The sequence below is a fragment of the Pogona vitticeps genome, chromosome 5, assembly GCF_051106095.1.
Source record: "Pogona vitticeps strain Pit_001003342236 chromosome 5, PviZW2.1, whole genome shotgun sequence".
In the NCBI taxonomy this organism is placed as follows: Eukaryota; Metazoa; Chordata; class Lepidosauria; order Squamata; family Agamidae; genus Pogona; species Pogona vitticeps.
The window spans coordinates 110710441-110737521 of NC_135787.1; the positions used below are offsets into that span (position 1 = coordinate 110710441).

A 27081-nucleotide genomic window follows, 5' to 3' on the forward strand; every position below is an offset into this window, starting at 1 on the left:
TTAACCAGGCATATCTCAATGCCAGAGTTGCAGACATTTTTGCTTTGTTTTGTTTTTTGCAGCACAGAATATAGAACGCCTGGCTGAGTGTATCTGCTGACTTGCCAAAGCAAGGATTTCTTGCTGAAACATCACAGCAAGTGTCTGTTTATCCTCTGGCAAGCTTTGCAAGATGAACTGCATCTTATCCCATATAAAATGATAAGCTCCCATTGCTGTTTGGTAGTTGGCCACTTTAACATCCAAAGCAGATGTCAAGTAAATGTGTCTTCCTATGAAGTCTATCTCGTGTCCTTCTCTATTCATGGGTGTGAATGTGGTTTATCCTTGGATTTAGATTGGGAGCCTTCCATAACTATAAAGTTTGCTTGTGGATGTTTTAATAGAAAAGATTCACCCTCTTCCTGAACCTTGTACATTTTTCAATCCATTTTGATGTCGGAAGAAGTGAGGAAGGGTTTGCCAGGATTCCTTGATTAAGTCAGACAATGTCTGCAGTAGCTAGATCTGAACAGGCTGTACATTGTTCTTCTTTTTTTTTAAACACCAAATCTATTTTTGGTGGTGACAATCTGGGATCATATTTTTTTAGGAATTTGCCCTTCCTTAGCATCGTGTTGGAGTATGAATGGATATTATCAGAAGGGGACAAAGCATTAGTGTCCCTTAGGAGACATTAGGGAAAACCTCTAGTCTGTCTTGGCTGTTTGAAGGGGTTTGACTCATTCCTACTGCTATTACAGTCACTTCAAGTGCTATTTATATAATAATAACCTTTGAACTGCAGAGCTGGAAGGGACCCTATGGATCATCGAGTCCAGCCCTTCTCAAGGAGGCACAGTGAGGAACTATCTCCCAACCTCTGGCTCTGTAGCAAGAGACATAAGCCACTGTATGCCTAATAATTTTCAAAAACCAGTCTTGAGGCTGCAGAGAACAAAATAAAACTACAATCTTGTGCACTTACATCAGTGCTCGAACTAATAACTATTTTGAGATATTCAAGATATTCAACACAATCATGAAAATTTTATCCAGATGTCAGTCACATATAATTACAGCTACAACTAGAATTTCCAGGTAAAATGATGAATGAAGGAACACATCAAGTATGGAGATCTGCATGGGAGTGGAAGGAGAAATCCATCAATGATGTGTCCAAATCAACCTTAAAACAAAAAGATTCTGGATTCAATTAGTCTACAAGTATTCAGTACCCAATCACAGACAGATAATTCAAGCAGCCACAAGATCAGAGTGATTTAACTTCCTAATGCCAGAGAATTTTAAAATTTGTAATATGCCTGAATTGTGTGATCATGTCTCCACATGAGAAAGTAGAATGCTGCAAACCACATTATCGCTCTTGGTATCTTTCAGCAAGCAAAATCATCAGAGGAAAGAAAATATCCAAAAGGATGTGAGGACTGGGCTACTTTGCTTTAATGCAAAGTCCTTTCACCCATACAAGACAAACTGCTCACTCTTGACCTGTCTCTCCAACTTAACTACAACTTTTCCGTAGCATATTGCACTCTACTCTTCAACATCCCTAAAACCACAAGGAACCATTTCTTTTGACAAGAGCAGACTTACAAGGATTATGGAGAGCAATAGAAAATTGGAGCAGGAGTTCAAGCATTTTCACTGAGGCAAAATCACCTATGGACACATCTTAAAGGTTCAGTGATTCAAAAACAATCCCTCACATTTCTCCGACCCTTCAGCCCAACCATATCCAGACCAACTTACTTACAATATCTAGCCACTGGTGGACAGCTACTGCAACTTGTGTCCCCAAGGGTTTAGTTAACACAAGTACATCTCCTGGTACTGCATTGTCTGGCCTGCAAATAAAGCACCCACAGATTTAAGAAATGGCACGTGCGATGTGATTATTTCCCACCTGCCACCCTACAGAGCATAGGCAACAGTATCAAAAAGCTGCACTTAAAAAAAAAGATTTTCTAAAAGCAATCTGTGGACATCAGTCAGTTTGAGAGGCATAAATTGGGCGAAACTCATCTACAGTATTCAAATGTCTGTGGGTAGCTCACTATATTTGCAGATGTTCAATTTAAAAGAGCTTTTCAAACTATATGCAATCATGTATCTTATTTGTATCAAGCTTCCCTACTAGCATCTCTGCTCTTATAGTCAAAAGGAAATTGCATTCCTTTCAAGACATTTTCTATGTAAAGTGATGGAACCTCAATGTAATCATCACTTTGGTGTGAATACCCAAAATAGCAGGTCATCAAACCTCAGAACCAACAATTGAAATTACAGAAGAATGCATAATGACACAGTCTTCCAAGTCTGGATGGAAAGGAATGCTTTACTTTGTATCATTAATGGTCACTATATGGTACATGGTAACAGCCACTGCAGAATTGTTTGTTAACACAACTGTGCAGGAATCACTGAAACATGTAATTTAATTCCCCCCCCCACAAAAAAAATTAATAACAGACATGATCAATTAGTATCCAGTTGTAGAATTTAACACCAGAGTTCTGCAGTTTTTTAGAAAGGCGTTTTTTTTTTTTCCTATTTTAATTTTTTCTGAAGTAGCAATCTTAAAGACCTTTACCAGGCAATAAATCCTATTGAAGGCTGAGGCATATTTCCAAGTAGACATGCACAGGATTGCACAATGACATGTATGTCATTAATATCCAAGAACCCAAGCCCAGAGTCAAATGTTTTAATTCCCCACAATTAACATTTTATATAATGGGAAACAATCCCAATTTATGGAGCAGCTAAACCTTCTAATCTTTTTCAACCCCTTTTACATTGGACTGAACACTTCAACTCACATTATAAATTCATTAGGCTGACACACTGTTGTGGCTACTCCTCCTAAAACAATCCATGGATTTAACACTGTTTGACCGCCAGTCACTGATGTTCCTGCTTCTTCTGCAGCATCTTTGAATCCCTGGATGATTAAAGGCATTACTTTGTCTCTTTCCTACAGGTTAAAAAAAAAGTAGAAAAATCCAATGGCTAATCAATAAGGGAAAAAAAATCCCTCTTTTATGAGGGCATCAGAAATACAAATGGGCAACTGCTTCATTCATTTAAAGCAGGGAAGGACAACCTATAGAACTCTAGGGACCAAGTACACCCCTTCCTAGATCTTAGAAGGCTACATTCCTTCTCTGCAATCCTCACTTGTCCCCAACAATGTTTTAAATTGGGAACCGGCATGCCTTGGTAGCCATTGAATGCTCTGGTAGCCGTGTTTAATTGCCCATGAACCCCAGAGAGAGTGTAGATGGGTGTTTGGAACCAGTTTATTAATTCTCAGAGTGTATGTGGGGTGATAGAACTCTAAGATCCAGGAAGAGGAGGCCTCATGCACCCTTAAAGACACATGTCACACACTTGATCTTATAAACTACCGCCTCAGAAATGTTCCTACAAAATCAGAATGCCATCTTTCTTTACCATTCTTTCAAAACAGTTGAGATATATTTTCCAATAACTTCTACAGATAAACATAAAAAGATCATAACATTTCAGTACATTAAATCTTATACCTTTCTAAAGCTTGGCAAGATTCTTCAGAATAAAGATATTGGTCAAAGGCAGAAATGCATGTGTTTTGCTCAAGGAACAGGCTGTTTCAGGTGGCCACAAACAAAAGCAGAGTGACAATATTTATCATTTCTTTCTCCACTGAAACATGTTGCTGCTCTCTGCCTCCACAAATGGGTTAAAGAACATTCCAATAGCAGTGGAGGAGACGTGGAAGGGGAGCTGAATGGAAAATAGGCAAACATTATTTCCTCCACCTTCATTTGTGGAACTATCTGTTGGATCAGAACTCTTTCTACAAATAGAAAGACTCCAGTTCATAAAATAGCTTCACCGGATCTACCCCACGATAGAGCAAATCAGTGCTATAGTAGTGATGTAAAACTGAAAAAATGTAGGTTGACAGGCAAATATTTAAACTCCTGATCAATGTAAATTGCCTGACATTATGTACATTTCAAAGGGCTGTATGAGAAAAGGTATTCCTTACCCTACTTCAATTCTGGAGTGAGTGGTAAAAGCCTGCACAAAAGTTGTAACATCATTTGTAATTTAATTTCTACAACAAAATTAGATTTCATCTAAACACAATAATCCTGGAATAATAAGAAATAAAACTACCTCCCAGTATGCAAAAGAATAAGATTGTACAGTGGTGCCCCGCTTGACGATGAAATCGCTTAACGATGAGTTTTTTGCAATCGCTATAGCGATCGCAAAATGATTTTTCTATGGGTTTTTTTCGCTTAACAATGACTAGTTCCCTGCTTCCGGAATCGTTTTTTCGCTGCATGACGATTAGAAACAGCTGATCGTTGGGTTTTCAAAATGGCTCCCCATTTTCCGACCTATTTCTGGAAGACAGTGATAAAAAATGGCTTCCCCTATGGAGGATCTTCACAAAATGAGCAGGTATTTCCCCCACTGGAATGCGTTAACTGGTTTTTAATGTATTCCAATGGGTTTTTTACTTTCGTATTACGACAATTTCGCTTTACAACGATTTCACTGGAACAGATTATTGTCATCATGCGGGGCACCACTGTGTTAGGATTTGGAAAAACCTGTAAGCCTCAGATAATGCACAATAAGAAATGAGGAAATGTTTATTCTTGAACACATAACTACATCAGAAGAAGAAAAAGGTTTTAAGGCTTTTTTTCCCTAGGATTGTTCCCAGCCAACAGATTGAAGGAGAGGATCCAGATACAGAAAACATGAACAATTCTTGTAGATGCTTGAAATACAATTTACATTGTTCACTATGCAACATTAATACTTTACAACAAACATGGGTCACATGCTGCCTATTGGCTACCTGTACACCAACCATCATTTATGTGTCGCCCTGCCACATCAATTATGCTGCTGAAATTTGGAAGTGCCGTTGAAAAACCAACCAAACTACTGCTTTCACTTTAAAATGCCATTTTCACAAGGCATCTTTCCTGTGAACTTTGTAAGCAGATTTATGTTTCTGGAAGTGTGAATCATTTATCTGTAAACAAGGTGTGCAAGGAGCGTAGGTCCTGTCTAAATAAAACATGCCATTTGTTAAATAAAAGTGAGGCCATTTTACAGCCTAATTTTGTTGGCAAAATTGGACACTACAGAGGAACCAAAAATTAATACATTACCACAGTTTGTTTCCATAATCTTCTTTAAATGAACTTACTCTGTCTGTCATTTTATTACTGATCCCGAGAAGCATCAACATGTTGTCACACTCAGTGACCCCCATGGCATAAAGATCACTAAGAACATTGGCACAGGCTATACGTCCCTGTAAAGGAGAATACAAAAATTTAAAATGCTTTTAAAACACCATCAGAGTACATGCTGCTTTTCCAAATAATATAAGCCAAGGAATTTAAATGTTAGCAACGGAGAGACAGATAGAGAAAATAAAGAGGTGAGTGTAAGCAAGAATAGTGAGGGTAAGAATGTGAGACAGTTGTTAACCTGAATTAAATCTTGAAGTGCTTGAAGGTTAAACATCAGTGTTGACCTGGAACTTAGGAGATCTGTCTTTGGCCACGAAATCCCTTTGGCCACAAAAACTCACTGGCTATGGTAACTCACCAGAAGTGGTAATGCTTCTCAAACATCTTATGTACCTCAAAACCCCTACTAGATTACCAAACATTGGGAGCAACATGACAGCACATAACAACAAACACAATTCTGCCTTGTATCATGGGCCTCACCTCAGATAATATTTAGCTCTTACTGCTCAGTAGGCCAAAGAGAAACTAGCTTAACCTTATGTACAGTTGGACCATGACTTGTGGTTTTATTTTAAATTTGCAAAGGATCTAAACTAGCCTTAGACTGTCTTTTTTTCAGGTCATTCTGTTTATCTTTAAACAGATTGATTACCTGCATCTGTCTAAATCTTTTTAAGTCAATTGATATCACATCACTTTGGAATCTACTGTCATCATGAATACTACTAGAAATAGAATTCCTCAACATTTGAATTGATTATCAGAAACCTATTGGTTAGTTACACTGGTGAAAGTGAAATGTCATGAACAGTACCTGCTCTCTTGTTCATGAGTTGCCTCCTGTAACCCTAATCAAGAACTAACTCACACGAGTAGCATGGCAAGTACTAGCAGCAATTTATTAGCTTGCAGCAATTTGACTACAATTTATGCCATTGAACTTCATGTTAGTGTAGTTAATCAACAGGATTCTGGCCACAAAACTTTTTAAATTTTCTGCATTTAAACCTGATTAATTAATCTTCCCTATACAAAGTATTTTTCTGACTGATTAAAACCATAAAATTAAGTTCCACTTCACTGTATTTTTGCGCAATCTTCTACCATCTTTCCCAAACACAACCAGTCCTATTTTATAACGTTATATGATGTGCTGTCAAGTCAGAAGCAACTTCTAGCGTTCCTAATAGGACTTTCTAAGTAAGTGCGAAAATTAAGTAGTGGTTTCATCAGTTCCACTCCCTTCCCCTTCCCAGTGGGCTTCCATGGCAGAGCAGGGATTCAAACAAATGTTGCCTGAATCCCCATCCATCGATTTATCTACTACACTGGTTCTTAACCTTGGGTTACTCAGGAGTTTTGGACTGCAACTCCCAGAATCCTTCACCACCAGCTGTCCTGACTGGGGTTTCTTGGAGTTGCAGTTCAAAAGCATCCGAGTAACAAAGGTTAAGAACCACTGATCTACTACATCACACAGAGTTATGGCACTAACTTGTAATAGAGTAAAAAATATGTATTTTCAAGATGCCTTTTAATATATAAATATATTAGGAGCTGCTTTATACTAAGTCAGACATTGGTCTATCTAACCTACTACTGTTTACTGCAGTTGGCAGTGGTTCTCAAATTCTGAAGTTGAAATCTTTCATAAATGTGTTACCCTGAGTTATTTTAATTAGCCTTCCAATAAGGAGGTCTCTTTCAACAATGGTCTTGCTACTGCTTCCTTTGAAGCATGCTGGAATCGTACCCTGTTGCAAGAAGGCATTTATCACTCCTCCTACCCGTTTGATCAGTCCCTTTGTGGCAGATTTTATAAACCAGGGAGGACATGGGTCTAGCAGAATGTGGAAGTCTTTACCTCTCCAAGGGTTTTGTCAACCTCACTAGGCTAGAGAAACTGAAACTCATCCATAAACAAACAGAAACAAGGTTGTAGTTACATTAAGATTCATTAAAAACAATAAAAACCCCAGGAAACATTCCAGGACTGGCGGGCACCACCTCAGCCATTTAATTTGCCCACACTAAATGTCTCTCAAAGTCTGGACCTCCTCAATTGTTGTTCTCATTTATAAGAAAGGGAAATAAACTGACTTAGCCAATTATAGACCAGTAAGTGTGTTTGATGCTATCATATAACAGTATGCAAGACATCTCCTCCGGATGTTGGAGGTAGGGGTTACTGAGTACCTGTATGTTGCACATATGGATCTCAAAGTTGTATATGATTCCATCCCAAAATATTATTCATGAATAAAATTCAGTATTAGATATTAAGATACTACAGTACATTGAATCATAGACATTTACACTGCTATCACTTTAAGGATCAGATTTAACATTCATGATAACCAATTGCCTAACTTACCAAATACGGTACTCAAAACCTCAAAAGAATTCAACATGACTAAATCTCAGCCCCACTGCTCTTCAACCTATATATAAATGATGTCATGAAACTTTTATCAGAATTACAATTTTTCCAAGTAAGAGGTACAAAGACTACTGTACTGTTTACTGCTTTCATCAGGTGACACAGTATCTCATACTGAAGTAGTTTCCTGGACCTAGTACCTATCAAAATGTGGTGTCCGGTGTAAACAAACTACATGTGGTGTATCTGATGTCACAATGCATCCAGATGTGATCTCACGAAAGGCCATGTGCATGGTCTTGTGACTGGAAACTGCATATTTTGTTTTTCCCCCACTGGCTGGGCTGGTGCTGGGGGTGCTGAGAGAAAAAGAGAGCCAGAGAGCCGCTTCCCCGGAAGAGGTGGTGGCAGGTGCTGTTGGCGGCTTGGAGGCGCTGTTCAAGGACGTGTCGGGAGCGAGCTCCACTCTCAGGCATCGCTCGGCAGTGATTTGGGTGCTCGGGGAAAAGGGCCGGCAGTGTGCCTCGCTGGCCAGCTCTCCCCAAAGACAGCGCCTTTTTGCACCCTTCATCTAGAACTGCAGCTTGCCAGCTGGCAGACAGACGGGCCGGCTGCAGTTCTGGATGGAAGGTGCAAGAGGTGCTGTCTTGGGAGAGAGCCGGTGAGCGAGGCGAGGTTTTTTTTTACTCTTGACAGCAGAGGACGCGTGGGCGCTTCGGGGGGGGGCAGGCAAGGCGGGGGCCACAAACTATCATCCGGCAGGCCGCGAATGGCCCCCAGGCCGCATGTTTGAGACCCCTGTTTTAGTATATTGCTTGCTACAGTATACATCATCATAATACAATGACAGTAATACTATGAGCCAAAAGCACCTGAGTTGATGGTGATGGCAGCTGCCACTACCAACACGGAATATGCATCCATACTGTTGAGTCAAGCCTGATGTTAGCATCTACTGGATCCCCCCCCCCCCCGGAAGAGTACTGAATTGAGGATACAGGTAGAAGATGCAAGTGTATGTAGAGATATGGTTTGGTTACAAACTGTGCAGATTGGGAATGAAATATATTTCAACTTCTTACATCTGCCCACCTTGGAATTAATGAGAGGAAGTGGCTGTGTTCTCAGCCATGTTTTCAGGCACTGCCTAAGCTCTGACAATACAACAAATACAGGGCAGGAGAAGCAAAACTAGAGCTCCACGACAAGTAGTAAGGTAAAGGGTCCCCTTGACATTTAATCCAGTCGTGTCCGACTCTAGGGGGCAGTGCTCATCCCAGTTTCCAAGCAGCAGAGCCAGCATTTGTCCATAGACAGTTTCCATGGTCACGTGGCCAGTGCGACTAGACATGGAATGCCATTACCTTCCCACCGTGGTGGTACCTATTTATCTACTCGCATTTGCATGCTTTCAAACTGCTAGGTTGGCAGGAGCTGGGACAAGCGATGGGAGCTCACTCCGTTGCGTGGATTCAATCTTACAACGGCTTGGTCTTCTGACCTTGCAGCACAGAGGCTTCTGCGGTTTAACTCACAGCGCCACCACGTCCCTTTTCCAAGACAAGTGTCAGGTGGCAAGCTCCATCTGGTTTTCTAGACAGTGTCTTGATGCTATTCAGGGGCAGCATATGCCCCAATGCAATCCAGCATATAAAAGGCTGCTAAACTGGATGACATCCCCCACAATATATTCCCTCACCCCTCATTTAATGGGCAAAGTGTCAGACAAGGGAGATCCCAGCATAAATTCTTATACAGCCATGAAGCTCGTCAGGAGACACTGATGCAATCCCACGCAAACTATCTTAGCTACCTCACCACTCACCAGCTTGCTGTGAGGTTAAAAGGAGACATGCAGACACTCTGTATACACTGCCCATAGCAACTTGGGGCAAAAGTGGAATACAAATAGATGCATTTTATTAATCATTACATTTTAAATGTACATGGCATTGTCTCGACATTAAACATGTTGGATATTATTGTATTTGTTCTTAACATAAATTGGGGTGGACAACATCTGCTCCACAGCACCCATGACACACCCAAAGTATTATGGGGGTAAATGGCTCCAAGATTCCCATTGCACTCTTCTGTCACACCTCCAATTGTTTAATTTTTTAAAATGTATTTCTGACCACTAGAGGGTGCAAGTTGGCTTTTCAGTTTAAAAACCCCATGTCTGAAAGTTTTTTGTTTTGTTTTCCATTTTGGTATAGGACAGCAGGTGCAAACATCCAAGGTCCACAGGATGGGCATGTATAGCCCTTGGGCCTCTGGAAACTGCCCACTCCTGCCATCAATTATTATCTGGAAACAGGATGTATTACTTGACTTACACCCCACCTTTCTCCCAAAAATGTGGGCTTCAAGGTAGTTACTTGCACTGAGTGGGCACAACTCTTTGAAGTTCATGGCATTACCCCACAGACTGAACTCTATATGAAATACAAGAATACAGCCTGCCTATTGAGACTCCTCTGTTTAATGTATCAGTAATTTTGACATTGTTTTGGTTAGGGTGGATTTACATCAAACTGGTTTAAATCACAATTTAAATTTTAAAAATTGGATTTTTAATGATTTAAATAAAAACATTGAATTTTAAAATCTAAATCATGATTTAAACCAATTTAAAAAAATTAATCATTGATTTTTATCCACCCTGACTTTGGAGTTCATGAACTATTTTCCTTCATTTAAACAACAGAGACTCAGCAAAACAGCTGTGGGAAATATGACATCAACACTTCCGAATTAAACAGAAGTGGTCAAAACACATGGCTTTATCAACATTCCCTCACAAACAAGGATTTCAAACATGTCCCAGAAACAACTAAATAAGTATTGTTCATTTAGTCTAAATAGCTATAATAGATTACAAGTAATTTCCAAGTTACACACATTAAAAACTGAGTCATCATATACCAAAGTAAACACAACAAACGTTGTTTCCAATAATAAGTAACAGAAACATTTGATACATAACTGTGTGAATGGCTAGAGCCCTCGACATCTGAACTACAATCTGCATCATAACATATGGTAGTATTTGTTTGCGGGAGCTGTAATCCAAAGACGGACTACTCCAAGGCTAAAACTTTGGTTGACATTGGTATCTTGCAATTTCCACTACCAATGAAATCTCCTCTTCAAATTTAACAACAGCTTGTCTTTCAAGTAGCAAGAACCACTATAGCACATTATACCAGCTTCAGGCAACATCTACCATTATGTTTAATATACATATATTGATTCTTTTGATGGTGGCAGCCAGTTGTAGAGCAAAAACAGCGAAGAGGTCAAGAACTGTTTTGATGTAATACAATTCTAATTCAAAGTATCCCAGACCTACATACAGTGGTGCCTCAATTTATGACCATAATCCTTTCCAGAAGATGTAACATAAGTTGAAATGGTCGTAAATCAAAGCATACGTTCCCATAGGAATGCATGGGAACGCAAATAATCCATTCCAGCCAAATAAAATACCCCCCCCCAAAAAAATAAAAATAAACAGAGCAAGCCCCATGCTGGGACTGTAAAAAAAAATCACCAAAAAACAAACAACAATACACCACAGAAACATAATAATAATAATAATAATAATAATAATAATAATAATAATAATTTATTGTCATTGTAAGTATATACACATACAACGAAATTCACAGACACCCAGAGACCAGACACATGCACACACAAAATTCCCAAACACTCCCCACCCACTAAAAGTCCCCCACTAAAAATACAAACATCTACACCGCAGGCCAAGTTACACAGTCCAACTAATTATTCACTACTGGTGGTCTTTAAGCTCATTATTAATTGCAATTATAGCTCTGGGATAAAAACTATTGAGAAAACGTGTGGTCCGAGTCTTAATTGTTCTGTATCTTCTGCCAGATGGTAACAGTTCAAAAAAGTTATAAGCAGGATGGGAAGAGTCTCTCAGGATGCTATGTGATTTCCTTAGACAGCGGGATGTGAAGATGTCATCCAGGGTTGGTAGCTGGAGCCCGATGATATTCTGGGCAATTTTAATGGTTCTCTGTAGAGCTTTTTTGTCCGCTACAGAGCTACTCCCAAACCATGCCAGAATGCCATAGGTTAGGACACTCTCAATGGTGCTACGATAGTATGACAGAAGCAAATGCTGAGATAAATTTAACTTGCCGAGCATTCTCAGGAAATACAGCCTCTTCTGTGCCTTCTTCATTAGCATGTTGGCATTTATAGTCCATGAGAGGTCCTCTGAGATGTAAGTACCCAGAAATTTAAAACTACCAACTCTCTCCACTTCCTCACCGTTTATGTACAGTGGTAAATGTACATATCTCTTCCTCCTAAAATCAATTATGAGTTCTTTAGTTTTTTTGATGTTAAGTGTGAGATGATTTTCTTTACACCAAAGTATCAACCTTTGTACTTCCTTTCTATAAGCAGACTCATTGTTCTTATTTATGAGCCCCACCACTGTCGTATCATCCGCAAATTTAATAATTGCATTGGTGTTATACAGTGGGGTGCAATCATGTGTGTACAGGGAATAGAGGAAGGGACTTAGCACGCAGCCCTGGGGAGCTCCTGTACTTAGTACCAGGGTAGAAGAATGGTGAGATCCCATCCTTACTGACTGTGGCCTATCTGTCAGAAAATCCTTTATCCACATGCATATCTCCTGAGGTAATCCCAGGTTGATCATTTTAAAAAACAACCTATTTGGTAGAATGGTATTAAAAGCAGAGCTATAATCCACAAACAACAGCCTCGCATAAGTTCCCTGATGTTCTAAGTGGCTCAATACAGTATGGAGTACAATGGACACAGCATCATCAGTAGATCTATTTTTCCTGTATGCAAATTGCCATGGGTCCAAAGAAGGTGGAAGACTAGCCTTAATGTAATCCAGCACCAATCTCTCAAAACATTTCATAACAACAGATGTTAAAGCTACTGGTCTGTAATCATAACCCCCCCAGCCCTGCAAAACCCACCCAGAACAGTTTTTAAAAACCAAAAACCGGCACCTTACCTTACCGGGCAGTCCCAAGCCTCCTCCGATGGCCTCCGTGGGCCAATGCTGCTGCTGGTGCCCGCCACAGTGACCTGCGGAGGGCGTCGAGGAGCGTTGAGGCCTCATGCAGCCACCCCAACAAGCAGCCTCTTTGCCACCAACAATTTAAATTTGCCGCCTTTTCTCCCTGACTTTTCTCGCCACCCTCCACAGGGCCGCTGCTGCTGCTGAGTCCCAGGCCTCGGCATGGGGGCAGAGGACCCCTTGATCCCAGGTCCCAGAGGAAGGGTCCTCCCAGTTGGGCGGAGCTGGGATCAGGGGCCCCCTCGCCGAGGCCTGAGATCCCACCATCAGGTGTGGTAACACCTCCACCATCGCCTCCCCCCGTCACTGCATCCCTTTCCCTAACTGTTCAGGCGAAAGAGCTACAAAGAAGCAGCCTTTTCGCCACCAACGGTTTGAATTTCCCGCTTCCCCCCCGCCCTTTCCTGGTTGTACAGTAACTCGAAGCTCCAGCCAAAAGTCAAAGCAAAATTTTGCGGCCGGAGCTGGTTGTTACTCGAGATAGTCGTAAGTAGGGATGGTCGTAAGTCGAGGCACCACTGTAATTCAAATCTAGATCTCTATTTCTAACGGGGAATAAAACTGCCATCACGTGACTCTTGAACTTGTACTGTTCCAATAATTATTGAAAAAGTTTAGAGTAGACTCAAATAATACAAGTCTATCATTGATCTTTAAGGCAGCCAATAACCCCCTCTCCTCCTTTCAGCCCCCATCCCCTGACTCAAAATAATATTCAGGCAACTTACCATCATATATGGATCATCCACAATGGGATAGATATAATCTGTTGTCTGAACCAAAGACAGTCCTCCATGTCTTAAAGGGATAACACAAGTATCCATTCCAATTCCTGCAAAGATAGGGCTACAGTATTAATCAATAATAATAACAGTATGATTGACACCTTCTGAAATTGACTCCATCCATACCTTCCTCATTATATAAAAATACCCGTTCTGCATTAAGGAAATCCAAAAGATGCCCACAAAGCAACAGTTTGGTTAGGCAAGAGCTACCACTCCCTTCATATACTGTACCTCTTACTTTTGAGGGTAACCAAAAACTACTTACCAGGATTCGGTCCTTGTTTCTATTAATAATATTTAATCTTACTCATTCTTCAAGATGTTCAGAGCTTTCTCTTATTGACCTTGGCTAGCCTCTTACAACATCCACTTTATGTGGATGTTTATGTCAAGAGGCATCTCTCTCTGGGCTCATGCACAAGGCTTAACTTGGCAGAGCACACAGAAAAAAATGTTCACAGAAAATGTGCAACATTTAAGAACAACTTTATAAATATTATATTTTTTCCATGTTTTGACCACAGTCCCAAGACAGTTTACAAAAAAGTTAACAAACAGTAATTTTAGCAAAATGTTATATTCTACTAATTTATAATTACAAAACAGCACATACAAATCCGTAAAGAAACAGGAGAAACATTCAATAGGATTTTGCTAAATGCATGGAAGGTATTATCCCGACATCAAACAGTCCTAGCGGCTGACTCTCCTGAAGGCAGCAAAGCGCATAGGGACAAAGGTGCAAACCATTTCCTGCCTAAGCCCTATTATCCTAGTTGCACTACTGAACTCTCTAGGACCTGGAGTAACCTCATTAAAAAGACATACAAATCTCAAAACTGACTCTTACAGTTTTCATAAAATTTACTTCAGTCCTTGTTTTGAACACAATTCAGAAATAATGCAAGGCCTACAGTATGATGTTGTAAATGAAACAATATTTAAAAATATGCAACTTCAAGTCTATTTGTTAATTACTATTTTGTTACCATAAACCACTATATACAGTGGTGCCTCGCAAGACGTTAATTCGTTCCGTGAAAAACGTCGTTCTTGTGAAAACATTGTCTTGCAAAATGCGGTTCCCCATTGGAATGCACTGAAATCTATTTAATGCGTTCCAATGGGGAAAAATGGTCATCTTGTGAAAGTCGTCCATAGAAAACATGGTCTTGCAAAGCGCCACAGCGATTGCAAAAACCAATCGTCTTGCAGATTAATCGTCCCGTGAGGCAATCGTCTTGCGAGGCACCACTATATATCATTTATTGTAATACAGTGGTACCTCGCAAGATGAATGCCTCGCACAATGAAAAACTTGAAAGACAAAAGCGTTTTGCAATGTTTTTGATGACTCGCTACACGTGTCTTATTGTGAATTTTTTTGTCTTGCGAAGCGTGGTTTCCCATAGGAATGCATTGAAATTTAATTAATTGTTCCTATAGGTGAAAAAAAAGTCAGAAAAAGTCACTTACCAGGTAGGCCAAGCTCCGCTCCTCATGGTGCCTTGGTAGCGTCTGTAACAACGGATGTTTCAGTCCGGACATCCGGGAGAGGAGCTCGAGCTCCTCTTCGGTCTGAAGGCCCGTGCGCCGCCCCGCCCCCCGCCCGCTGCATTCATCTGCTTCTGCCTCTTTGGCACATGTGGGGCTTCTCCCCTGGATGTTTGAGTCCAACTGGCAGAGCGAGTGAGTCACCTCTGCGCCGTGGCATTGCTTCTTTCCTGGCCAGCTAGACCTCACCGCCACTGCAGGGCAAGGATGGTCCAGGCTGGCTTTTGCCTCCTCAGGGGGCTCCCCACGGGCAGGAGGCATGCAGCCTGCAAGCCACTGTCACAGTGGCTTGGCCAAGCTGGAGGGCCCAATCCACCACAGGGGACCCCGCGTCCTCCTCCTCCCCCCCCTAACACAACAATCTCCCGGGCGGGTCCCCATGGATCCCGGGGGCGCTTGCCCGGAGCAGCTCCATGAAAAACCGGGACCGGCTTGACAGCACTTGCAAGGCGGTGAGGACTTGCTTCTCCTTAGCACGCATTCCCGCACTGCCACCACCGGCATTCCAGGCCATTGTTACAGACACTCTTTGGTCTCTGGGGCTACCAAGACACCATGATTAGCGGGGCTCAGCCTACCTGGTAAGTGACTTTGTTCTGACTTTTTTTGCCCATAGGAACACATTAAATGTCAATGCATTCCTATGGGAAATCGTGCTTCGCAAGACGACACATCTCACGGAATGAATTATTTTCGTCTTGCGAGGTACCACTCGTGTGTGTGTGTGTGTGTGTGTGTGTGTGTAATACATATATTACAAAAATGCTACCCTGAGCCCTTCCAGACCTTTGTCAAGGGATATAACAGACTTCTGGAGGAAAGATGGGGTATACAGTGGAACCTCTACTTACGAATGTCCCTACCTACGAACATTTCAACTTACGAACAGCTCCGTTCGCAAAATTTTGCCTCTACCAAAAACAGCCGGAATGGATTAATCAGTTTTCAATGCATTCATATGGGAAATTTTGCTTTTAGTTACAAACATTTCAACTAACAAACATCTTCTGGGATGGATTAAGTTTGTAAGTAAAGGTTCCACTGTATATTAAATAAACAAGAGTAAGAATAATGTATTGCCAACTGAGCAATAAATGTTCTTCACTCAGAAAAGAAAATGTGCATGTCTTTCTCAACTCAAATGTGCACAGCAGTTTAGGTTTCAAATAACTTAGTCACTTGTGGCAAGGGTGTTATTGAAGCACTGTATAGCTGAAATAAAAGATGGTGACAGTAGGATGACCAAAATTAAGTAGGCCAAAGACAAGAAACCAAGTTACAGCTTGCTTTAATTTCTGGCTTTATAGATACAGCACCATTCATAACAACAATAATAATCAACTGAGATCATGTCAATTCTTTTCAGGGTTTGCAAGGTAGAGAAAACTCAGAAGTGGTTAACCATCCCTTCTTCTGGAGATGACCTGGGACAGTGCAGCTTGCCCAAGGTTACACAGGTTGGCTCTACATCCAAGAGGAACCGTAGGAAATGAAACTCTCATTCTCTGGCTCCACAGCCAGATACCTAAACCACTGAGCTATCCAGCCAGTTTCCATACATAATATTATGAAATATAACCTAAAAACTATTGAGCTACTTTCCTTAATCTCTGGCGTTAATTTTAATCCTAAAGCAATGGTGAGAAGCATCATTGAACAGGACCCAGGACAGCATTTGCTAGTGCTAACTAACCCATACATTTCCTTGCAGGGTCCTAGAATCTAACCCCACAATTTCATAACTTATTAAGAAATAACTAGTTCAAAGTACGTAGTTGCTGCCCTTGTTGGTATGAGGTGAGGCTATCCCTGTACAAGCATAATATGCTTGATAGCACTTCTGATTTGTCCAGAATACATTTGACGCAATTCTAATTTGTCAAAATATGAAGACTTTTCATAACGAGAAAGCCTTCACATTCAGACAAATCAGATTTATGTCAAATATATTATGGACAAATCAGAAGTGCTATCAAGCATATTATGTCTGTACAGGGATAGCCTCACCCCATACTCTTAACCTGCTCGTACTCTCTTAACTTCTTGATCTCCCTCTTTCTCTTCCACAGCTCTATTTCTACCTCAAAACGACGCTCACCGTGGGTATTTATACTTTCCTCCCAAACTGACAACTCCTACTCCACCCCTTTCGCGCCTTCTTGCTCCACCACTAAGTTAACATCAAATCTCCCGCTCGTTCGTGTCTCCTTTTCTGTGGTCGTGCTTTCCTTTTGGTCCTCTCACCCTTGCCTGTTCTCTACTTCCCTTCCCTCTCTTGGTCCTTCACTAGCAGGGGACGGCACACTCTCCAGCAGTACTCCTTCACACATGCCCCCCCCCGACGAGTGGGCCGTCTCCTCTGTTGTCGCTTCATCTTCCCATTTCCCCTGTCGAGAAAAATAATCGGCATTAGCATGTGCCAATCTTTTCTTATACCTGACTTCAAAGGCATAAGGCTGTAAACTTAGTACCAGCGGGTAAGGCATGGATTACAATCCTTCATCCGATTTAGCCATTGTAAAGGAGCATGGTCAGTGATCAAGATGAAAGGTGCCCCTGAAAGATAATACCGCAGGGTCTATATTGCCCATTTGGCTGCAAAGGCCTCCTTCTCAATGGTAGAATACTTTTGTTCCCTCGGGAACAGCTTCTTACTTAAATACATTATGGGATATTCCACTCCCTCATAATCTTGAGCCAATACAGCTCCTATTCCACGCTCTGAGGCATCTGTTTGTACCAAAAAGGGCCTACTAAAATCAGGGGTGTACCTGCTGGGTAACTCACTGACAATGGTTTTCAATCGTTCAAACGCCCAGGGGCCTTTTTGCGTGTTAAATTGGTCAAGGGCGCCGTGATTTCTGCAAAACTGGGAGCAAATTGCCTATAGTAGCCGGCTAAACCTAAGAATTGTTGCACCTCCCTCTTATTCTTAGGTGTTTTCCAATTGATTATCTTCTCTACCTTCTCTGGCATGGGTTGTATTTTTCCTCGATCAATTTGATATCCTAGGTAGGTTACTCCCTGCCTCGCCACTCTACATTTTCTGGGATTAACCATAAGGCCAGCCTTCCGTAGCTCTTCCCATACTGCCTCCAGATGTTTTAAGTGGTCTTCCCAGTTATGGCTATAAATTAGGATATCGTATATGTAGGCACTGGCAAATTGCTAGACAGGTTCTAGTACCCGGTCCATCAACCGCTGAAAGGTGGCTGCGGCGCCGTGCAATCTAAAAGGCATGCGCGAAAAATGGAACAGCCTCTTAGGTGTCACAAAAGCTGTCTTCTCTTTGTCCTCTGCCCTCAGGGGAATTTGCCAATATCCCTTTGTGAGGTCTACAGACATTAGGAATTTGGCCTGACTCAGTCATTCCAACAGATCATCTACTTTTGGCATAGGGTAGGCGTCAAATTTTGACACCTCATTCAACTTGCGAAAGTCTATACACAGTCGCACCTTACCATCAGCCTTCAGTACTACCACTGGGTAACTCCTCCACGGGCTCCTAGACAGCTCTATGACTCCCATCTCTAGCATCTCTTCTACCTCCCTATTTATAGTTTCCTTCATATGATAGGGCCAGCCCGCACCTGAGCTATCTGTTCTGTTGTTAGCCTTCTCCTAGCGTAAGATCAAGCCTGCCCTGGGTATATATTAGGGCTTCAGGTCCTAGATCCTCCTCTTCTACTTCTCCCCATAAGGCTTCCCTCCGATGCCATTCCTTTAAGAGATTTACATGGAATATTCCCTTCTGTTTTTCCTTGTCAGGCATCTTTATTTTGTAATCCACTTCACCTATCTTCCTGATGACTTCATAAGGTCCTTGCCAGCAAACAAACAATTTTGCATTCTCAGCAGGCAAGAGTAGGATGACCATTTGCCCTGGGTGGAACTGCCTAAGTCTTACATTTTGGTCATATCTTTTCTTTTGTCCCTGCTGAACCAAAACAAGTTTGGACTCAGCCACCTGTGCCACCTTCCGAAGATGTTCTCTCATTTCTATTACGTGTTTCACCACTGTCTCGGCCTCATCTCTGCCACTCTCCCATTTTCCTTTACTAAATCCAACACCCCCTAGGTTTCCACCCATACATCATCTCGAATGGAGAAAAACCTGTTGAAGCTTGGGGGACTTATTGCAAACATGAGAGGTGCCACTAGGAGCTGCCACTTTTTGGGCTTCTCCATAACCAGCTACCTGAGCATTCCTTTTAAAGTTTTATTAAACCTTTCTACTAGACCATTTGCCTGTGGATGATAAACTGTGGTGTGCACCGGGTGGACTTCTAACAGCTTCCACATTTCCTTCAAGGTTTAACTCATGAAGTTGGTACCCTGGTCTGTCAGTACCTCCTTAGGGAAACCCAGGCGGGTAAAGATCTGCATCAGTTCCTCAGCAATAGCCGAGGCGGTAGTAGACCGCAAGGGAATAGCCTCGGGGTACCTAGGGGCGTAGTCAATCAATATTAAAATGTGGGTGTGCTCCCCTGTTGATCTCATCAAGAGGCCTATGATATCAATTCCCACTCTATCAAAAGGGTAGTCGACCAGAGGCATGGGTATAAGGGGAGCTCCGGGGTGAGGTTTCCTCTGGGTAACTTGGCATTGCTGGCATGTGTTGCAATAATTCTCTATTTCCTTATGCATTCCTGGCCACCAGAATCTTTGCAAAATCCTAACTTTCATTTTCTCCAAGGCCAAGTGCCCAGCCATTGGAACATCATGAGCTGGCCTCATTACTTCTCTTCTCCATTTAGAGGGTATTGCCAGCTGCCTATTCCCCTCTTGATCCACATGGTACAACAACCCATCTATCATTTCCAGTCCCTTTTCACCCGCAGGTACACTCCCTACCTCTCCCACTTCATGCAAAGCTTCTTGCAGCATTTCATCGTCCTGCTGCCAATCCTTGTCTGTTCTCTCGAAGTCTCCTGTAGAAAGTCAGTTTCAAATGTTTGTTCAGCTTCTTCCCCTTGCAATTCCTCTTTGAATTGCACAAATTTTCGTGTTCCCACCCAGTCACGCCCCAACAACATTTCCCTAGATAACCCTGGCACAATACCTACTTTGATCCGTTTGCTCTCCTCTCCCACTCGCACATCTGCCCACGCAGCCTGATATGACTCAGAGTCACCATGAATGCACTGGATAGTAAACTCTTCTCCCGCATTCACCCCCCCAAGTCACGCACCAGAGTTTTCCCACAATCAGTGTCTATGAGTGCCTTTTTCACTCCATTAACCCACGTCATCACTACCCAACCATCTTTGTCCAATCCCCACACTTGCCCCGATTCCGCTCCTACCCAAGAGCAATTCAAGCTGGGGCACTCACAGCACACATGTCCCAAACGCCCGCAATTGAAGCAAACTGGCTGATCGTCTTTATTTGCCCTCACTCCCCGAGAATTCTTGAATACTCAATGATCTATGGTTATGGGGTGCACTGGCTTTGGCCGCATCGGCGGGCCAAGAGCTCCTTGTGGCGCAGCTCCGCTACCTCTGGTTGTCATCTTCTCATGTAGTCGCCCCTTCTCCCCAGCCAGGAAGTTGTCACGAGCGCCCTCTTCTGCCGAACAAGTCTTCAATTGAATCGCCTCCTCCAGCTTTATTGGGTGATTTCTCTGGACCCAGTTCTTCAGACCGCCCACAAGAGTTGTAACTAATTGCTCCATCACCAAAATTTCTAAGATCTCCTCCTTCGTCTTCTTATCAGGTTTGAGCCACCTCACTAGGTTTGCCCTCATTCTTTGAGCTAGTGTTCAGGGGTGTACACCACTCTTCAATTTCAGCTCACGGAACCTCTTCTGATAGGCTTCCTCTGTCAAATTCAATATCCTTAAGATAGCTGTTTTCACCACTTCATACTGAGAGGCTTCTCGCGCTGATAAAGTATCAACCACTTCTTGCAATACTCCTGTTAAACACGGAATCAATGTCAGAGTCCACTGCTCCATGGGCCAGCCTGCCTGCCGCCACTGCTACTCTCTAAAAGGTATGCAAGTAAGCCTCTGGATCATCTGTGGCCTCCATTTTCTGTATCCCTATTGGCACGGGTCCCACAATCCAAGGATTTCTCAGCCCTTCCTGAGTTCGGCTGGTTTTTCCTTCCTCCTCCTTTCGCTCCATCAGTTGCCATGTCAGTAATGCTTGTTGATCCATCAGGTTCGCTATTAGCCTCTCTTGTTTCTCTATGGTCTGTTGCCACCACGTAAGGTCCTGGTTTCCCGCTGTCGGAACCGCCCCAAGTTGGGTGCCAGTGGGAATGGGTTCAGCTTCTGATTTGGATGGTTCCTCATTTAGGGCGGGAAGTACCATAGGAGTTGTCTTCTTAATTTTAACAATCTCATCTTTATTGGATACAGGCAATTCAACATTAGAAAACGGATCAAGGAAACAATTCTGGCAACAAGTTGTAACTATCCAACGCATACTCTGTCCTCTCACCAACCAAATCAGAGGGGTGCAGGGCCAAATCTCTCTGCATCCGTCTGTTTCCACAGGGGTGCGCTCCACACCACACAAATGGTGTTGCAACATGGGTGCCTTGCCCAATCTCCTTCTACTGGAGGAGTATTGTGCCGAGCATCAGGTCGAATAACTTGGCGGCCTCTCCCTTTGTTCTTCGTGAAGACCACTACGGGCCACTCAAGAGTCTCATAGCTCAACTCCCTTCCTTCTTGAGGGGGCAGATTGGGAAGCAGCCCTCCTAACTTTAAGTTCGGGAAGTCCCTTAATAACTCCTGGGTCTTAACCTGCTCGTACTCTCTTAACTTCTCGATCTCCCTCTTTCTCTTCCACAGCTCTATTTCTACCTCAAAACGGCGCTCCCAAACCGACAACTCCTGCTCCACCCCTTTCGTGCCTTCTTGCTCCTCCACTAAGTTAACTTCAAACTTCCCGCTCTTTTGTGTCTCCTTTTCTGTGGCCATGCTTTCCTTCTGGTCCTCTTGCCCTCGACTGTTCTCTACTTCCCTTCCCTCTCTTGGTCCTTCACTAGCCGGGGACGGTACACTCTCCAGCAGTACTCCTACACACATACCAACAAGGGCAGCAACTACTGTGAACCACTCACTTTTTCATAAGCGGGGGGGGGATGCATATCTACAGACTCACTTGAATAACTAAAAATAAAGGTAACAATAATCTAACCACTGCTCCAATAACTTTATGGGGAAGAAGAGCATGACAGAGCTCAACTCTAGAGATGGGGGGATTCGTATACAAACACCCCTGCACAACTGGATTTAATGAGGGAGCAGCCCCAGGGGCCAGACCATCCACTCACAGGTCCACCTGTGGTGGTGGACGCACTCATCCTTCCAATCGCACCCAGAGCACCACTCTCTTCCCACTCAGCTAGTCACTCCAGGAAGGGGGAGGGAGCATCCCTGCATGGTTGCCAACTGGCCAGCGGAGCAGGAAGAGAGCAGCACTGTGGGCACAATTGGAAGGATGAGTGTGGGCCATGGCGGACATGTGAGTGGATAGTCCAGCCCCAGGAGCTGGACACTTGGTAAGTCCAGCCACGCGGAGATATTCGTATTAGAATACGAATACCCCCATCTCTACTCATCACCCATTATTGCCCTTTTGTCAAAGCATTTTAACATTTTTTTCCAGATGACTTCGAATATATGAGAAGTTACACAAAAATGAAACAAGCAACTGCAGATAGATATTGTTTTCTACAGTTACATAATGACTTGGTGTGGTTAGTGGAAGAAAGAGAGGGGGAAGAATAATGGCAGTAGGTTCCAATCAGGCAATAGGAGACCTAACCACTTGGGATTCCATTAATGGTCTGATACAAGCTCCACACCCACTGCATTAGCTGTATATGGACTTATTTGCATATCAGTTCGAGGTCTTACCCTTCAAACACCTTCTTACAGCAGTCCTATTTTCTTTTCAAATCCCACTCATGACCTAGCAGCTGTTCCCCCTCCAATCCAGCCACCACTCTCCACAGCCACATTAATTGATGCCAATGCATAATAAAGTATCAGAATGATTTCTTTCCTGTTGTATATAACTGATTCTAACCACAATTCTGCTGGCTTCCAAAAAAAGAAGTATTTAACGAAACATGGAATCTGGATATATACACAAAAAAGGATTATTTACATGCATATTTTGCTTCTAAATGCCTGCATTTTAAAAATTTTTACATCAAGGAGAAAGCAATGTATTATTTGATATTTAATTATTGTTAGGTACATGCCAAAATCTATCAGTTTCAGAGATTACTGTTAAAATATTACATTCACTGGTAACTCAAAAGTTTCCCAAAATTAAAAACTCAGGTCATAACCCAGAGAAACTTCAGAACACATTTAAAATATACTCCAGCTGAGAACCCAAAAGAATATTGTTGGACTGAACAAACCAACAAAAGTAACTTTTTCATGCACCTCAAAACTTGTTGAGGGAAGAAATGTGTCTCAAATAAAAGTGTGCATATTTTCAAGGCACATACTCTTTAGTCAATGGTGAAAATGCGTAAATTAGATGAAATAAATGTGCACATCTGGAAAAACATACTATTAATGTACACTTCTCCATATCAAATGCATACAAAGCCTCAAAACACAATACATAACAAGAATGAGAAGAAATTAATCAAAGGCAGAATTCAAAAAAAGCTGTAAAATACTGAAAGATTTTCAAAGACCTAATGATTATTCTAATTTGACTTCAATCCAGATTAATTACAAAATGCTTCAGAATTCCATTCAGGGGTCTCCAACCTTTTTCACCCTGCGGACCGGCTGGGGAAGGCAGGGCACCCCTTGCGCACGTACAAATGGTGGAACAGTGCGTGTGCGGGCACGCGCTCGCTTGTGCGAGCATGCGCTCTCATGCACAAATGGTGGCTCAGTGCTCTCACTAGTGCGCTAGAGCGTGCATGCATGCGCAAACAAGCTCTGCGAGGGTGAGTGCATGCGGTCTGTCTCCACGGCCTGGTCTGGCTCAGGCCACAGACCATCACCAGGCCGCAGATCAGCGGTTGGGGACCACTGCCATATATGGCGTATTGGAACAAGTTCTTAAACTTCTTCAAACTGGAGATCTGGATCCTCTCAAGCTAAGCTACTGGGGGCCAAATGTTTCCAAGAATATCACCCGCAGTAATGTAGAAGGTTCTGGGTATCATTCATATACACCAGAGGAATCCAGGGAAGGAGAGGAAGTAGAAAGACCAATACTGTTCTTCTGTTTGACTAGTAGCATTTGGGAATTGCCCACAATCTTATTGCTCCAGCACAGCAAAATATACGAAAAGTCCTGCTGCGTTAGAATCGACCAGGGGTCTTGTTCCCCAGACAACCACCAAGTTGTCCAGAGATGCTACAAAGGAAAAAGCATCACATCTACCCAATTAAAGCCATTTAAAATAACTATTTTCCATGAATTTGACAGTTCTTACTGACCCATTTAAAACAATGATAATCGCATCTTGTAACACTGCATCATTATTTAATTATGTGTTAGGTAAAACACTTTCTATTATGAATTTCCAAATAATTAGTTCCATTGTTGTTTAGTCGTTAAGTCATGTCCGACTCTTCGTGACCCCATGGACCAGAGCATGCCAGACCCTCCTGTCTTCCACTGCCTCCTGGAGTTGGGTCAAATTCATGTTGGTAGCTTCGATGACACTGTCCAACTATCTCGTCCTCTGTCGTCCCCATCTTCTCTTGCCTTCACAATTTCCCAATCTCCGGTTCTTTTCCAGGGAGTCTTCTCTTCTCACGAGATGGCCAAAGTATTGGAGCCTCAGCTTCAGGATCTGTCCTTCCAGTGAGCACTCAGGCATGATTTCCTTTAGAATGGATAGGTTTGTTCTCCTTACAGTCCAGGGGACTCTCAAGAGTCTCCTCCAGCACCACAATTCAAACGCATCGTTTCTTTGGCGGTCAGCATTCTTTATGGTCCAGCTCTCACTTCCACACATCGCTACTGGAAAAAACCATAGCTATGACTATGTGGGCCTTTGTTGGCAAGGTGATGTCTCTGCTTTTTAAGATGCTGTCTAGGTTTTGTCATTGCTTTCCTCCCAAGAAGCAGGCATCTTTTAATTTCATGGCTGCTGTCACCATCTGCAGTGATTCATGGAGCCCAAAAAAATAAAATCTGTCACTGCCTCCATATCTTCCCCTTCTATTTGCCAGGAGGTGATGGGACCAGTGGCCATGATCTTAGTTTTTTTTTAATGTTGAGCTTCAGACCATTTTTTGCGCTCTCCTCTTTCACCCTCATTAAGAGGTTCTTTAACTCCTCCTCACTTTCTGACATCAGAATGGCATCATCTGCATATCAGAGGCTGTTGATATTTCTTCCAGCAATCTTAATTCCAGCTTGGGATTCCTCCAGTCCAGCCTTTCACATGATACATATAAGTTAAATAAGCAGGGGGACAATATACAGCCTTGTCATTCTCCATTCCCAATTTTGAACCAATCAGTTCTTCCATATCCAGTTCTAACTGTTGCTTCCTGTCCCACATATAGATTTCTCAGGAGATAAGGTGGTCAGGCACTCCCCTTTCTTTAAGGACTTGCCATAGTTTGCTGTGGTCCACACAGTCAAAGACTTCTGTTTAGTCAATGAAACAGAAGTAGATGTTTTTCTAGAACTCTCTGGCTTTCACCATAATCCAGCGCATGTTAGCAATTTGGTCTCTAGTTCCCCTGTCCCTTCGAAATCCAGCTTGTACTTCTGAGAGTTCTCATTCCACATACTGCTGAAGCCTACCTTGCAGGATTTTGAGCATAACCTAGAGTGTGAAATGAGTGCAATTGTATGGTAGTTGGATCATTCTTTGACACTGCCCTTTTTTGGGATTGGGATGTAGACTGATCTTTTCCAATTCTCTGGACACTGCTGAGTTTTCCAAACTTGCTGGAATATTGAATGTAGCACCTTAACAGCGTCATCTTTTAAGATATTCAATAGTTCCACTGGAATGCCATCACCTCCACTGGACTTGTTGTTTGCCATTCTAAGGCCCATTTGACTTCACTCTCCAGGATGTCTGGCTCAAGGGTCAGCAGCCACACTAGCTGGGTTGTCCAGGGCTTCCAAATCTTTCGGTATAATTCCTCTGTGTATTCTTGCCACCTCTTCTTGATGTATTCTGCTTCTGTTAGGTCCCTACCATTTTTGTTCTTGATCCCAAAATTCTACTTTGTGTGAACAAAAATGATTTTCTCTACAAAAATCCTCAAATGTTGTAGCCTTTCATTAAGGTTAACAGTGCTTCACCCTCCTGAACTTTTTGGTTGCTCTATTTTGCATTATTTCCAGCTCTATGATTCCCACCCCCATTTATAAAAGTTGCTGCTTAATGGGTCAGCCAGAACGAGTCAACCAATGTTCAAACTGGGACACACTGCAAGTTCTTAAGTGTATTAAAAAAGTTGAAATTTTAACTTTTTTTCTAATATAACTTTAAATTTTTCACATAGTCTAGGTACTCAAAGAGCTACACACACAGCTCTAAGATCCTTTCTGGTCACTGATAGCTGAAATCCCATCTAATAAATCAGATTTTTTTTGGCCAGAAGCACAGCACTTTGTTCTTACACTGAACCACATTTTGATTTTTTTGGCCACTCGCTTAATTTGAAGGAATCCCTCAGGAGCTCTATTGTCTACTTGTGTTTTTACCAGCCTTGCCATTATTCCCAAAACATGGCAATATTATTGTTCTCATTTAACTCCAGATTATTTATGAACAAGTTAAAAAACATGTTTCTAACAGATCCTTGAGGAGTCCACTTAGTTGTTCCCTTGTGAAATCTAGTCATTATTTCTCTTATACATCTCCTATTATTCAATCAGCCATCAACTCTTAAGATGAGCTTTCCTCTTATATCACAACTGCTAAATTCATACTTAAACCTTCTGTTAAGGCATTTTGTCACTCTGTACTGGACCATGGTTAAGGACATCCTTTCTGACAACTTCAAAGATGTTTACA

General features: G+C 42.3%; 1 protein-coding gene across 4 annotated transcripts in view; it reads right to left on the reverse strand.

Annotated features, from left to right (window-relative positions):
- Positions 1 to 27081, reverse strand: part of SEPHS1 (selenophosphate synthetase 1) — a 59981-nt gene that overhangs the window by 25251 nt on the left and 7649 nt on the right. For 2 of the 4 annotated variants that reach the window (XM_020809687.3, XM_073000758.2), the window contains exons 3-6: positions 13483 to 13586; positions 5222 to 5329; positions 2823 to 2977; positions 1757 to 1847 (exon numbers count right to left, since the gene is read on the reverse strand). In XM_020809687.3, coding sequence (XP_020665346.1) covers positions 1757 to 1847; positions 2823 to 2977; positions 5222 to 5329; positions 13483 to 13586 — 458 coding nt within the window. The remainder of the gene's footprint in view (positions 1 to 1756; positions 1848 to 2822; positions 2978 to 5221; positions 5330 to 13482; positions 13587 to 27081) is intronic. The other 2 variants (XM_078394267.1, XM_078394268.1) reach the window with 1 other exon arrangement.